The sequence below is a fragment of the Camelus dromedarius genome, chromosome 24 (genome assembly GCF_036321535.1).
Source record: "Camelus dromedarius isolate mCamDro1 chromosome 24, mCamDro1.pat, whole genome shotgun sequence".
Classification (NCBI taxonomy): domain Eukaryota; kingdom Metazoa; phylum Chordata; class Mammalia; order Artiodactyla; family Camelidae; genus Camelus; species Camelus dromedarius.
The window spans coordinates 1,557,243-1,570,637 of NC_087459.1; the positions used below are offsets into that span (position 1 = coordinate 1,557,243).

Below are 13,395 nucleotides of genomic sequence, written 5' to 3' on the forward strand. Positions count from 1 at the left end.
ATTGGGGGAGGGACCTAGAGACTCAAAGAGGAAAATGTAGAAGGAAATGGTTTTTAAATAGAAATGTAGTGAGGACAGAATAGTGCCAACTTCATTCTGTGCAGAATGTCTTATTTTTCAGATGAATTTGTTTCCTGCTTTAGTGATAGTGCAATATTTGTTGGCTGTCTTTTGTTTTTTTGTTTTTTTTTTGTTTTTTGTTTCCTTATTCTTCTTGCAGATGAATGGACCAGGCAGTTTGTTTGCTTCTGAGAGTTTCCTGGGAATTTCAAGTCACCCTAGGAATGACTTTGGAAACTTTTTTGGAAGTGCAGTAACTAAACCGCCTTCTTCAGTGACCCCAAGGCACCCCCTTGAAGGAACCCATGAACTGAGACAAGCTTGCCAGATCTGTTTTGTAAAATCAGGTCAGGACCAAACAAGGGAGCAGTCAGTATTAAACTAGTCAATAATCTGAGAGTTCCTAGGAATGTGTGGGGAACACTAGCTGCTGTGACTCTTCAGTCTCCATTTGAATTCTTTCTAAAGAAGCAGCAGTCATTGGTTAGGGGCCTTTGAAGTCTAATAGGATCAGTCTCTGCTCTTATTTGGTATAATTTTATGTATAGAATCAGATGGAATAGAATACTTACCTGATTTTGAAAGCTTATTGAAATTTTCATGAGATGCTTTATATTTTAAGTATATGTTTTAAGTATATGGATCATTTTCAAGAACTAGAAAAAAAGCACTGTAAAACTGGTATATGAGATAATTTTATGAAAATTAAAGTAGTTTTCATTACATTGTTTTCATATCTTTACCCCTAAATCAAGTGATATGAACACAATTTATTCTAAACTGGACCCAAATTTATTTTCTTCCTTAGTTGTTTATGTAACTATGTTCTTTACCTTTAGAAACCATCAGAATTCTAATAGTTAAATAAGGGTTATGTTTTGGGAGGAGTGGTGTTGAATGAACTTTGTGTTGTCTGGCAAACAGCATGAAAGGCAAAAATGCCTTCAGTAACTTGCTTACATTTGGGGGATATGAAAATGGGATTTTAAATGGGAATTTAATAATCATTATCCATCTGCTCACATCTGCTTATAAACGTGCCTGTAAAATGAAATGGTTCTTTTTGTGCATATGAGCAATCCTGTTTTACATCTTTTTCAGGCCCTAAGTTAATGGATTTCACTTACCATGCTAATATAGATCATAAATGTAAGAAAGATATTTTAATTGGTAGGATAAAGAATGTTGAAGATAAATCATGGAAAAAAATACGTCCAAGACCAACAAAAACAGATTATGAAGGACCTTATTATATATGTAAAGGTATGTGCTACAATTACTTAATTGGTGTACATTACAGAAGTAAGAAATGATTTGCTACACTTGTTATAATGGTTCCAGTATTATTGTTACTAGAAATATTTAGATAGTTGACAGTAAGTTCCTTGGATCGAGACATTAGTATTTTTTATATTATTTCTACCTTTGTTTTTAACTTCCTGTCTAGTGAATGTTTTATAGTTCTTTATGGAACTGGGAACTTGGCTAGGTTTTAAACAGAAAACTGTCTCAAACTTTAGGTTCTCTGACTTAGTCGAAACAGAATCAGAACACTGAGGCTTTGGAAATGTTGCTCTTTTAAGTTGTTTTTGAGAAAACTTAGTAATTTCATTTTTGTCAGACCACTTCATCTGAAGGAGTTTTGAATGGCTGAAGTAAAAATAATTTAGACTCGTGGTGCTGGGTTCTTTTTTTTTAAAACAGTAATACCTCCCCTGCATAGTGATGCACGTATCATTGTTTGAAGCTATCCATGAATTGTTATAAAAATTCAGACGGTGCCCTAAGCATGTTTAATATTCATTGACTTTGAAAAATAAACAATGGCACACATTTTAAATGTCTTTTAATTCCGTCTTTCTAGATGTTGCTGCTGAGGAGGAATGCAGGTATTCAGGCCACTGCACATTTGCTTATTGCCAAGAAGAGATTGACGTCTGGACGCTGGAGCGAAAGGGGGCATTCAGTAGGGAGGCTTTCTTCGGTGGCAATGGAAAGATCAACCTTACCGTATTCAAACTTCTCCAAGAGCATCTTGGAGAATTTATATTCCTTTGTGAGGTACTTTCTCCAAACTTTATTTTCGGCTGTAAAATGGGTGGTAGTTCCTGACCTGCAGGTCCAGAAGTATAAAGTACCTTAGCACGGGTCCAGCCATATGATAAAGCATTCGCTCAGCAACTCTAGCTACTGCCGTTATCCCTAAGAATGATGTTGAGACTTCATACCGAGTGTTAATTGGTATAAGCATGTAATGTATAAGTATGCACATACTAAGTATGGTACCAAAGATGCATTTTGTATTACGTTTTTATGATAATTCTTCTTCTCTGTTTCAGAAATGTTTTGATCATAAGCCTAGAATGATAAGTAAAAGAAACAAAGATAATTCTACTTCTTGTTCTCATCCGGTTACAAAGCATGAGTTTGAAGACAATAAGTATGTTGGTTGTTTCTGACTTTTATAGTGACAACATAGATTCTGTTTTTAGCTCCAAATAAAACTGGAGTTTTATCTCCTCAGGCATTCCCCCCTCTCCTTTTGTTTTTGTTTTGAAAGATGATGACTATTTTTAAATGGCTAATAGGTTTTGCTGGGAATTAAAAAATGAATTATTTAATTGATATTCAATACAGAAAAGGAACATTGATTTATAGCCTCTCATGACATGGATTTAGGTATTTTATAGCTTACTATATAATTATCCTCTCCCTTCCCCAGTTAATCCAACAGTTGCATATAGTTTGTTTTTTCTGATAAAAATTTAAAATGTATTTTCAGTCTAGAACTTTACATTTTATATGTGTATATACATTTTTTAAAGCTACAGCAGAACAATTGTAAAATGTCACTCCATTTTCCTCTTAGGTGCCTTGTTCACATCTTGCGAGAGACAACAGTAAAATATTCCAAAATACGTTCTTTTCATGGTCAGTGTCAGCTTGATTTATGCCGACATGAGGTTCGATATGGCTGTTTAAGGGAAGATGAGTGCTTCTATGCACATAGTCTTGTAGAATTGAAAGTCTGGATATTGCAAAATGAAACAGGTAGGTTTGTGCATGGTTGAGAAATGTCTTCTCAAGAGCAGTCAGGGTTTGTTGAAATGGTATTGGAGACCCTTCACCATCAACCTGGTGTGGTAACATTGTTGACTGTAGCCTGAGCTTTCAACTGTATAGCTACCTCATTTTTAGAGCGTGGTCTCGTGTAAGTAATTGCTGATGCCAGTTCATATATGCAATATGGATTTGTGAGGAAGAAAGAGTCCTCAGAAGGCTCCAAGAGCTCCATTTGTAAACAGTCCATTTTGAGGAAGAGTAATGGGATATTCACCCTTGATGACAGATTATGCCAATTGGGGATAATTAAAGCGTTGAGTCTGACTGTGTCTAGGTTGGTGACTGTTACTGTGCAGAGAATCTAAGAGAGGCTCCTGCATTTCCCAGGTATCTCGCATGATGCTATTGCCCAAGAATCTAAACGATACTGGCAGAATTTGGAAGCAAAGGTACCTGGAGCTCAGGTATTTTCCCTCGTGTGCTTTCTGCATTTGGTACCCTTTCTGGAGTGGCCTAGTTGACAGTTGTTGGCAGAAGCAGATTATGCTTACGTACAATCCAGTTACTTTCATAATGTTTGTTGAGTTGAAGAATTCTTAATGTGAAAAAAAACTCTGAATTTTGATCATCATCAAAAAAAAAAAAGTTTAGATATCCTATAATACCTGCCAAGAGTGCAGGATATAGTTTTCTTTCTTTTTTTTTCTTTCTTTTCTTTCTTATTTTTTTTAATGGAATTATTGGGGATTGAACCCAGGGTCTCATGCATGCCAAGTACACACTCTACCACTGAGCCATTTCCTTCCCTCTAGATGCAGTTTTCTTATTCAGCTTGATTGGCAGAGCAGTTGTGGTTGTGCCCTATGGGGATTCTTGGAGTAAGGGAGGTGGGTTGTGTTTGCAGTTTTGCTTACCAGCTGGCCAGACTGCTTTAGCCATCTGTCCCCCACCAACTTCACACACACACACACACACACACACACACAAATCATAGTCATTAACTCCAAATCTGACTTCCTTAGATTAAGATTTGACATCTGTAATCTGCTTTTATCATATTCTCTTGCATTTGGGTGGAAAATTGGAGAGCTCGTCATCAAATCATATATATAATGGTCACATCATCAAACTAAATAAGAACAGAAATTGTATGCTATTATGGAAAAAAATGCATGGCAATTGAGTAATTGTGTTCTCAGAAACCTGGTTTTCTGTTAAGTTAAAACTAATCTTTTCGTTGTTTAAGGTACTTGGCAATCAAATAATGCCTGGATCTCTTAATATGAAGATAAAATTTGTATGTGCTCAGTGTCTGAGAAATGGTCAAGTCATTGAACCAGACAAAAACAGAAAATATTGTAGTGCAAAAGCAAGGCATTCGTAAGTAGAGTGTGTGTGGAAATCGTGCCTATTTCATAATGATCTGTTTCATGGATATAAAATCATATAAGAAAAAAAGATTAAGATTTTGAAGAGAGCAGAGGAAAGTAGACAGTTTCGGATTAATTGCAAAGCAGAAGGGAAGAGATTTTTAGGATTTAGTAGCTAAGAATTCAACAAAATTAAATAGTTTTTTTCCCCTGTATTTTATCATTTCTTTGTTTAGGATTCCTAGGGAATGTTTGTTTATAAATATCAACAGGAAATGAAATGACAGAATCAGAAGGCATTTCTTTTAGAAGGGTTGAGGAAAAGCATCTCTGGTCCTTTGGGTACAAACTTCGTACCTGCCCCTTTATATTATGCCTTTGCCAGTGTGTTTTTGTTTTTTCTGAACTCCATTTTTCTTAGGTGGACCAAAGATCGTCGTGCGATGAGAGTGATGTCTATTGAACGTAAGAAGTGGATGAACATCCGTCCTCTCCCCACAAAGAAACAAATGCCTTTACAGTTTGATGTACATACGTAATTTTTAAGCCACTTTTTTTTTTATTAGGCATTTCAAATCATTAGAAAGTAGTAGTAATTCAGTTGGAAACTAGAGCCTTTTAAATAATGCTCATCGTAATAATGACATTTAAGTGGTCCTTTCGTTTTCCTTCCCCTTTTGTATGTGTGGTTCTGTGTCAGTTTTTAGACTGATTGGAATTGTATGAGTTACTTAGAAAAAGTAGGCAGACAATGGACTTGAGAAAAGTTATGGTCCTAACTCAGCTTATTTTTCAGATGAATTACTCTGGGAGCAAATGGGAGAGAATTTCATTTAAATTTGATTCAGCTTTGATATCAATTCCAGGGCCTTCTGTATTATTATAGATGCTGTTGATGAGTTGTTTTCATTGTGCCTGTTTCTCTCACTGAAGCAATGGACGCTCCCTAAAGCAGCTTTGTAGGGTTTTCTTAAGGTAGAGCCCTAAGGAGAAATGTTCCATGTTAGAGGGGCATGTTCCTCAGAAGCCTTTAGAGTGAAAGGGCAGTATTCACTCACAAGGAGCACGTTTCATCTCGGTCCCTCTGGTGCCTTACGAGGTCATAGACGATTGTGGAGAAGCTTTCCTCTTCACAAGAGAGGGGGTCTGGAGGGATTTCAATGTGTGAGTTCACAGACGGGACACCTGGAGCACTGGCAGGTGGGAAGCCTTCTGCCCCAGCAGAGGAAATGTGGGGAGAACCTTTTGCCAAGAGAAGCAGTGCAGTTGGATTGCTGAGTCCCCCTGTAAATGAGGCTCCGCTCTGGATTGCTGGAAGGAGTTGAGGAAGAGGCGGGTTCATTTCCCATCACCCGGGGTACCTTGCATTTTTTTAAAACTTATGCAGGTGTAGGTTACAAGGCCAGGCTTTGAAGGAGATGGTATGTTTGCGTTTATCCAGTTGTTCCAGACTCACAGATTTGAATGATTTAATCAATGGCTTATGTAGAAGGGGAGGAAGGTTTATTGGAACCACTGATATCTTGTGCTTTAAAAGATAGTGGAGACTACGGGTGTGTGTTCCTCCAAACTTTGCTAAAACAAAGACGACCGAGAAAATTCCAGCTCATGAGGCAGCTGCCTAGGACTACCGATGGTTCTCTAATCTCGGATGTGCTGTTACAGGAGCTTGTTTCCTTTTTTTTTTTTTTTTTTTTTGTCCTCTTCCTACCGTAGTAGGTATTGCTAAGGGATTCTTTTTCTAAAAGAAGAAATAATACTGTGCACGCACGCGCGTGTGTGTGTGTGTGTGTGTGTGTGTGTGTGTGTTTAGACAGTCTGATGAAGTGGAAAGAGGTTGGGCTTCAGTGTCTGCCCAAGTGGCCCTAGTCAAGTTACTCAACCTCAGTTTGCTCACCTGTTAGTGGGAATGATTGTGCCCTCGGGAAGATACATGAGATGGCGTTGTGTAAAAATCCAGCACAGTGCAGCCTTCTCCCTTATCTTCTCCTCTTCCTGCTCCTTATCATTGGGCTTTGAAAGATGATGATAATTGTTTCCCAAGTAATACCTAAGTACTTATTGGGCTTTGACTGGGGAAAGAATATTATAATAAAGTCCATCACAGGAATGTTTTATTGACTACTGACTTCACGGAGAAAATTGTACGGGTGAGGTCACTGACATTGGTCCAAGGGAAGAAAGAAGCAGTGCTAACAGGTTGACTGCTTTTTGATTTTTAGCAAAAAAACAATGCTAAGCATCTACTATCATGTAAACTAATATATAGGGCCAGCTCCTGTTGAAACACGAATAAACTGATAAGCTAACAGTGATTGTACTCAGATTTATGCTCTATGATGACAGGTACTTTGATGATATTTAAGAAAGCGCTCTCAGTGATGTTGGTTTTCTTAGTTCTTGATAGTCATGGGTCTTAGGGAAGTCTGTGATCTGCTGATGGCTATCACTTTATTTTCTACCAGTATCACTGTATTTACTTTGTAAAATAAAAATGCAAATAACCAGAAGAAGTATTATTTGAACGCTGTATAACTGGATGTCCTGGTTAGTGGAATAATTGTCTTTAGACAGTGCATGGCTAGTGAATGATGGCCGAGTTTAGCTGCCAGTATTGGTTATAAATGAACTAAATGTCTGAGGCTTTTTCTGACACTGTTTGGTACCTTTGGAGTAGTCTGCAGTGTCTTTACTGCTTCCCAAGTGTCGCTAAGGAGGCATCCTGGGTGTCAGGAACGGGAGAGAAGGGCTGTCCGACTGAGGGGGCCAGAGGCTTGCAATGTGGAGATAAAATGTTCTGCTGTGTTAAAACCAGATATGCTGAGTGAGTTTGTCGACATTTTCTTGTAAGAAAATGTTCCATATTCCAGTTTCATACTTAACTTTCTTTTGAAAATTTTTGAGACAGAAGGATTAATAGTACTATCATGTCATGTATTTTGGGCTTATAGTCAATTTGAATAGAATCAAATTAATCTAATTAAAAATTATATTGCTCAGCATTAGATGGATAATAATGCTTATTTTGCTTATATGTAAAAATTAGGCAGTTTTAATAAGTGGACTCTGTCTTAGAGCATATTCATATTTTTTTATACAGCTGTGCAATCATATTGCCTCTGGGAAAAAATGTCAGTATGTTGGAAACTGTTCCTTTGCTCATAGTCCCGAGGAACGAGAAGTGTGGACTTACATGAAGGAGAATGGGAGTAAGTTGATAATTAACTGTGGCCTTGACATCTGGGAAGTCTAGCTCACCTGAAAGTTTCTTTCCTCTGTAAATATGCCAACTTACCTTGAACACAGAAAGCCGTCTGCATTCCAGACAGTTATGCCATTTTATCAGTGGAGCAGAATCTGACCTCCAGCTATGTTGGCTTAGGTCATATTTGGATATGAATACATAGGTCATCATCCTCTGATGTAATCGATGTGTTTCTGAGTAACAATCTGGGGAAGTTCAGTCCTCCCACAGCCGCTTAAATCAGATCATCTGCTCCTGTTGTGAATAGTCACCCCTGAATTAATCAGGTTGGGATGGGAGGCTTATTCAGGGAACCCTTACTGGTAGAACAGGCCCATATTCAAAGGCCCAAGGGGAGAATGTTTATCTTGGTCAAGCTTCAGGTTGATTGTGAGAGCCTTTGAGAGGAGCCTCAGATGACCTTTCACTTTTGACCAGAGAAGGTTTTACTATAAGGATCATTGTTCTTCAGTTCTAAGTAAACAGATGGAAGTTTACCAACTGCTTAAGAGCTGTGATCCCTGGGTTACAAGAACCAGTTTGATTTAAGCATGTCACCTGTCATAGTTCAACCATGTAAAAATTCAGTGACTTGTGTGTGCAGGACTCCCTCACATGGTCTTCCTTGGCACACACAGCTAGGCCTCACTGAAGATGTCCTTGCATTCAGGGCTCTTGCGATGACTCCCGCTATCACTGGTCTGAAGGAAGAAGAATTTTCTAGTTTACCTCTAATCTTAGCCTGATAGCATATTGTAAGAAATACTCGGGCAGGCAGTAAGCCAAGTTTTGTCCAGATCCTCGTTACCAGATTTTTTTTTTTTTTAACACAGTGGCTCCCAAGTAGGGATAAATTTTGCCACACATACCCCTCTCCCTTTGAGGACGTTTGGCAGAGTCTGGACATTTTTACTGTCATGTCTCGTGGGGCTTTGCTGCCAGCATCTAGTGGGTAGAATCGGGGATGTTCTTAAACATCCTACAGCGCACAAGGTGGCCTCCAACAGCAAAGAATTACCTGGCCCAGGACGTTGGCAGTGCTGAGGTTGAGAAACCTTGGTTTTATCACTTGACTATAATGCCGGGTACACTTCTTACAATAGAAAGCAGCTTGCAGCCACTGCCCAGAACCTGGTCATGGCTCTGTTATAAATTGTAGCATCAGTCCTCTGGGGCTGTGACTTGACTAATAGACTCCCATCAGGGTCAGAGTCTCGGTCCAGTAGTAGTATGTTTCTCATCTTTCTCGGTAAACGGTGGGGTATGTATCAGCTCCAGGTCCCCCAAGCCACGTAGGTAGCCTGTGTGGTCACGGCAGTGATAACGAGTGTTACACACGGGGCATCACGAAGCCACGCCGAGGCTCTCCCTTGTAGCAATGCCCTTAAAATGGTTTCTAAACTTTAAACACCCACCCAAAGTGTCTTGCAAATGCAGGGAAGAGTTAAATCAATCTTGAAAACTAGTATTTGTAGTCTCACAGTCCTGAATTTGGTTCTTATCCCTGAGAATTTCCCCACTGCTTGGATGGGGACCAACTTTCTGTGTCCAGCGCGATCAATCTCCGTTCAGCCCTCTTGATTTTCTTCTGAAAATTTCACCGACTGATACAAAAAGAGTGCATGTTCTTGTGTGTATTTAATGGTGTATTCGAGTATTTGCCGCTGAAAGGAATTCATTTTCTTTAGTACAAGATATGGAGCAGTTTTATGAACTCTGGCTAAAGAGCCAGAAAAGTGAAAAAAGTGGTGACGTAGCCAGTCAGTCAAACAAAGAAAACGGAAAACAGATTCACATGCCGACAGATTACGCGGAAGTCACGGTAAGTGCCTTCGGTTGGCTCGCCTCCCCTGTGCTTCCAAGCCCTTCTTTTCTTTCCCAGCCTCTCCTAAACTGGGCTCCCTCCTCCGCTATCTTCATCTTCTCTCTGCGTGGGCTCCCTGCTGTTAGTATAAGGTTCGCCATCCTAAAAACTCCTTTCCCGGATGCTTTTTCTGACTCTGGAGCCAGAAAATTGTGAGTCTGAGTCCTGCTTGCTGTCTGTACTAGCTAGCCTGTGACCCTGAGCAGGTTACTGATGGTCTCCAAGGGGGTGGTTGTGATGGGGCCTCAAAGTGTGATGTGTGGTGCGCCTGTGTGCTTATCCCAGGGCGGGGCCAGGGAAGGTGCTGGGGACGTGTGGGCTGCCACTCCCCACCCAGTCGCGTCCTCATTCCTTCCTCACCCTCGTGCAGTCTGGCCTCGGCCTCTGGGTCCTATGGAGACATTAAATTACCCATGTTTTGGCTTTGTTTTAAATTTTTCAAAAACATAAAGGGGATAACAATGACTGTCTTAAGCCCTCCATCACAAATGAACTGATGTTAACAGTTTGTTGTATTTGCTTCTGTAAAATAAATAAAATGTCACAGATAAAGTTGGAACCCCAGTTGTCCCCCTTCCCAGAGGGACCAGAGCCAGTGTGTGTTTTTCCAGGCCTTGTTTACAGATCTTTGACTATTTATTCCTAATCTGTAGTTCTGCCTGGTATGTTTTTTTTAAACTGATAGGCATCTGTGTTATTCTGCTGGTGTTTCTTGTTTTGTTTTTTGGCCCCTTTCCATATTGAGTCTGACAGATCCGGGTCACATCCATGACCTGTCCTTGCCCCGTGTCTCTGCCCACCATACGCCCTGTGAACTCTGCCCTCTCTGCCAAGGCTCAGTGCTGGTTCCCTCACCACCATTTCTTAAGTGCCACCTGGGTTTCCAGAGCAGGGTCACCCCAACTTGCTGGGTCATGAGATGTACCTGTCTCTGTGAACCTGTTCTTATCCAGTGTTGCAGATCATTCTTACCCAGGGCGTTTGGGAAATACCACTCAAACACTGCAAGCTTGCATCTGTGACAACACCAAGTTCCTTCTGTGTGGCTCTGTGCCCCAGGGGTGGCATCCTTCCAGCATGTGGACTCCCTTGACACCTGGCACAAGCCTTGACCCATAGTAGGTGCTCAGTTCACGTGCACGAACGGAGTTGCTTCCTTCCACAGTGGGCAAACCCAGGGCTTTCACACCTCTCTGCTTTTCCTCGTGGTATTAAGCCTGCCCAGAGTCCCCCTTTGAACCTGGCCCCTTATCCTGCCGACAGACATCCTTGTGTGCACACCAGCTCCTTGCCAGAGACTGCCTGGACACCCAGCCCTGACAATCCCTCTGCTCTCCGCTTCCTGTGTGCTCACCTCCCACTGTTGGGACCCTCTTGGTCCTGCTTCTGACTGAGTTTCATGTTGCCCAGCTTCCCACGCCCTCCTACCCCCACACTGGATGGGCTCCCCAAAAAGAGAGTCATGGTCTTAGTTGGAGTCATGTCTAGTCATCCTGGTGTCCTGCACACGTGTGACCTGCCACGGTTCACCCAGACGGCACCCACTGACGGGACGTGTGTCTTCCGTGCACCTTAGGTGGACTTTCACTGCTGGATGTGTGGGAAGAACTGTAACAGTGAGAAGCAGTGGCAAGGCCACATCTCCTCAGAGAAGCACAAAGAAAAGGTTTTCCACACCGAAGACGACCAGTACTGCTGGCAGCACCGCTTTCCAACAGGGTATTTTAGTATTTGTGATAGGTACGTAGGTCTCTTCCACTCCGCACATGAAAACTGCTGATCTTGCATGAATTTTCACAGTCATCATGTCAGGAGACAGGATATCTGGGTGGTAAAAGTCTTCTAGTCCTGGATGCTTGGGTTTGGGCTCAAAGTTCTAGGTGCTCCTTGAATGTTTCCTTACTCTTCTGTGTTACGTGAAAAGATTCACTAGTCTGCCTGTCCTGGCACGAGACGTCTTAAGATAACCTAGTAGAGAAGTAAGTTCATTCAGGTTTTCCCAGTCTCCGAGCTGAGCAGTGATTCTCTGACCCTTCACCACAGCCTTTTCTGTAGTACATGTTCATCAGTTTTTAAACAGCCTTTGAATTATATTTCAAGCGTAAACCTGGAACTTTTTCAGGTCAAAGGAAAATATGAGTATCACTTCTTTCAGTTTACTTAGGGACTTCTTCATCAGAAAGTGAGGTAATTTTGAATTACCCCTCATTTTGTTGTTGCTGTTTGTTATTTGATTTCCAAATTTAGATCCACGTGATATGTAGAACTGTGGAAGACATTTTTTACTGCCTGCCACTCCTGACTTCTTTCCACTGCATTAGGAAGGGGTCTAGTCTTCCCTCTCCCTCCTTGTGCAGTCAGTGTTTTTCACTAAATACTACATTTAGATGGTTTCAGGTAGTAATTTCTCTATTGCAGATGTCAAGGCTATAAAATAGCCATTTTTTCTAGGCTTGAGATCTTGAGCCAAAAGTTTTGTGCAGATCATAAAGGTGGCCAAGAGCACATCTTAAGGTCTGTAGAAACAACTCGTGGATGCTCGCTCACCACGCTGACTTGTCCCGACAGGTATATGCATGGCACCTGCACGGAAGGAAGCAGCTGTAAATTTGCACATGGCAATGCTGAGCTCCACGAGTGGGAAGAGAGAAGAGATGCCCTAAAGATGAAGCTCAACAAAGCCCGGAAGGATCACTTAATTGCCCCCAATGATAATGACTTTGGAAAATATAGTTTTTTGTTTAAAGATTTAAACTAATATGCTGACTTGTATGTATGTTACCTAATCAGAGCATTGACCAGAAAAATTGAAAGTGTTCTAAGGCACGTAGCAGAGGAGCTGCAGATTTTCTGCTTGTATTGGCGTCTATCGTCCCTCCTGAGCAGCAACCACAGTAGGTAGGAAAACGGGCTGTTTGACAGGTCTGGCCAGGCTCTCGTGGCACCGCTGGCATCAAATGGCTAAGTGACCGCTGCCGGTTGTCATCTGTTGAACAGACTTTTGGATGAATTGTGTTGGGGAAGAGGATAAAGTTATGTCTGGGACGACTCCCTGAGTTGGTCCCTCAGATAAGAACCATGATGGTGAGAGAGAAACACTGTACTAGGATCAGAACACCTGATGGATGAAATTCTCCACACGTTTTAAGCGGAACGAATTTGTCTAATATAAAGTTTGCTACTTCTCTGTATGTAGGTTGCTAAAAAGGATTTTCTTAACTCAAGATTTTAAGCCAAATAACCATTTAACACTAGTATATGTTAAATGGGGTATTTTTCTGTATTTGTATGTTTCACTATAATAAGGGAACTGAGGATAATGTGCATTGAGACTATTTTGAAAAATAATCAGTTGACTCAAATTTTATTTCTTGGTCTTTTGCTGTTTAAATGATGATTTTGAAAGATTAAACTTGTACTGTTGGTATCGTGTAGTGTATGGACCAATATTGCCTGTAATAAAGATTTTATATATAGACGTCTTTCATTTTTTTGGTGTAATCCTTTCCCCACAAAGAATTTTTGAAATGAGGTACTAAACTTTAACCTTTTATTTAAGCAATTCGTGACAAAAGGTAAGTTAGAGGGACATGGTGGCAACTTTCACTCTGTCCCATTCTCCTCCTGGTTCGGGTTGCTCAAAGGTTCTCTTATTGATCGACATGCCAACTCCTCTGGGGGCCCTTCTGTGTTTCACTCAGATGAATGACCACAGGGAGACCCACGGTCAGCTAAGACGCGGGCTGTGGGATTCCACGGAGACAATTATCTAGCACAACGCCCTCTAGAGGGCC

At 40.9% G+C, this 13,395-nt stretch overlaps 1 protein-coding gene across 2 annotated transcripts in view; it reads left to right on the forward strand.

The window, feature by feature from the left end:
* The window catches only part of ZC3H7A (zinc finger CCCH-type containing 7A), a 32,232-nt gene extending 19,149 nt beyond the window's left edge, over window positions 1-13,083 (forward strand). For both annotated transcript variants that reach the window (XM_031433262.2, XM_010980036.3), the window contains exons 12-23: window positions 221-407; window positions 1,162-1,323; window positions 1,925-2,121; window positions 2,400-2,500; window positions 2,930-3,111; window positions 3,511-3,587; window positions 4,370-4,503; window positions 4,915-5,020; window positions 7,594-7,702; window positions 9,426-9,559; window positions 11,178-11,341; window positions 12,170-13,083. In XM_031433262.2, coding sequence (XP_031289122.2) covers window positions 221-407; window positions 1,162-1,323; window positions 1,925-2,121; window positions 2,400-2,500; window positions 2,930-3,111; window positions 3,511-3,587; window positions 4,370-4,503; window positions 4,915-5,020; window positions 7,594-7,702; window positions 9,426-9,559; window positions 11,178-11,341; window positions 12,170-12,359 — 1,743 coding nt within the window. In that variant the 3' untranslated portion in view covers window positions 12,360-13,083. The remainder of the gene's footprint in view (window positions 1-220; window positions 408-1,161; window positions 1,324-1,924; window positions 2,122-2,399; window positions 2,501-2,929; window positions 3,112-3,510; window positions 3,588-4,369; window positions 4,504-4,914; window positions 5,021-7,593; window positions 7,703-9,425; window positions 9,560-11,177; window positions 11,342-12,169) is intronic.
* The last annotated feature ends 312 nt before the right edge of the window (window positions 13,084-13,395 follow it).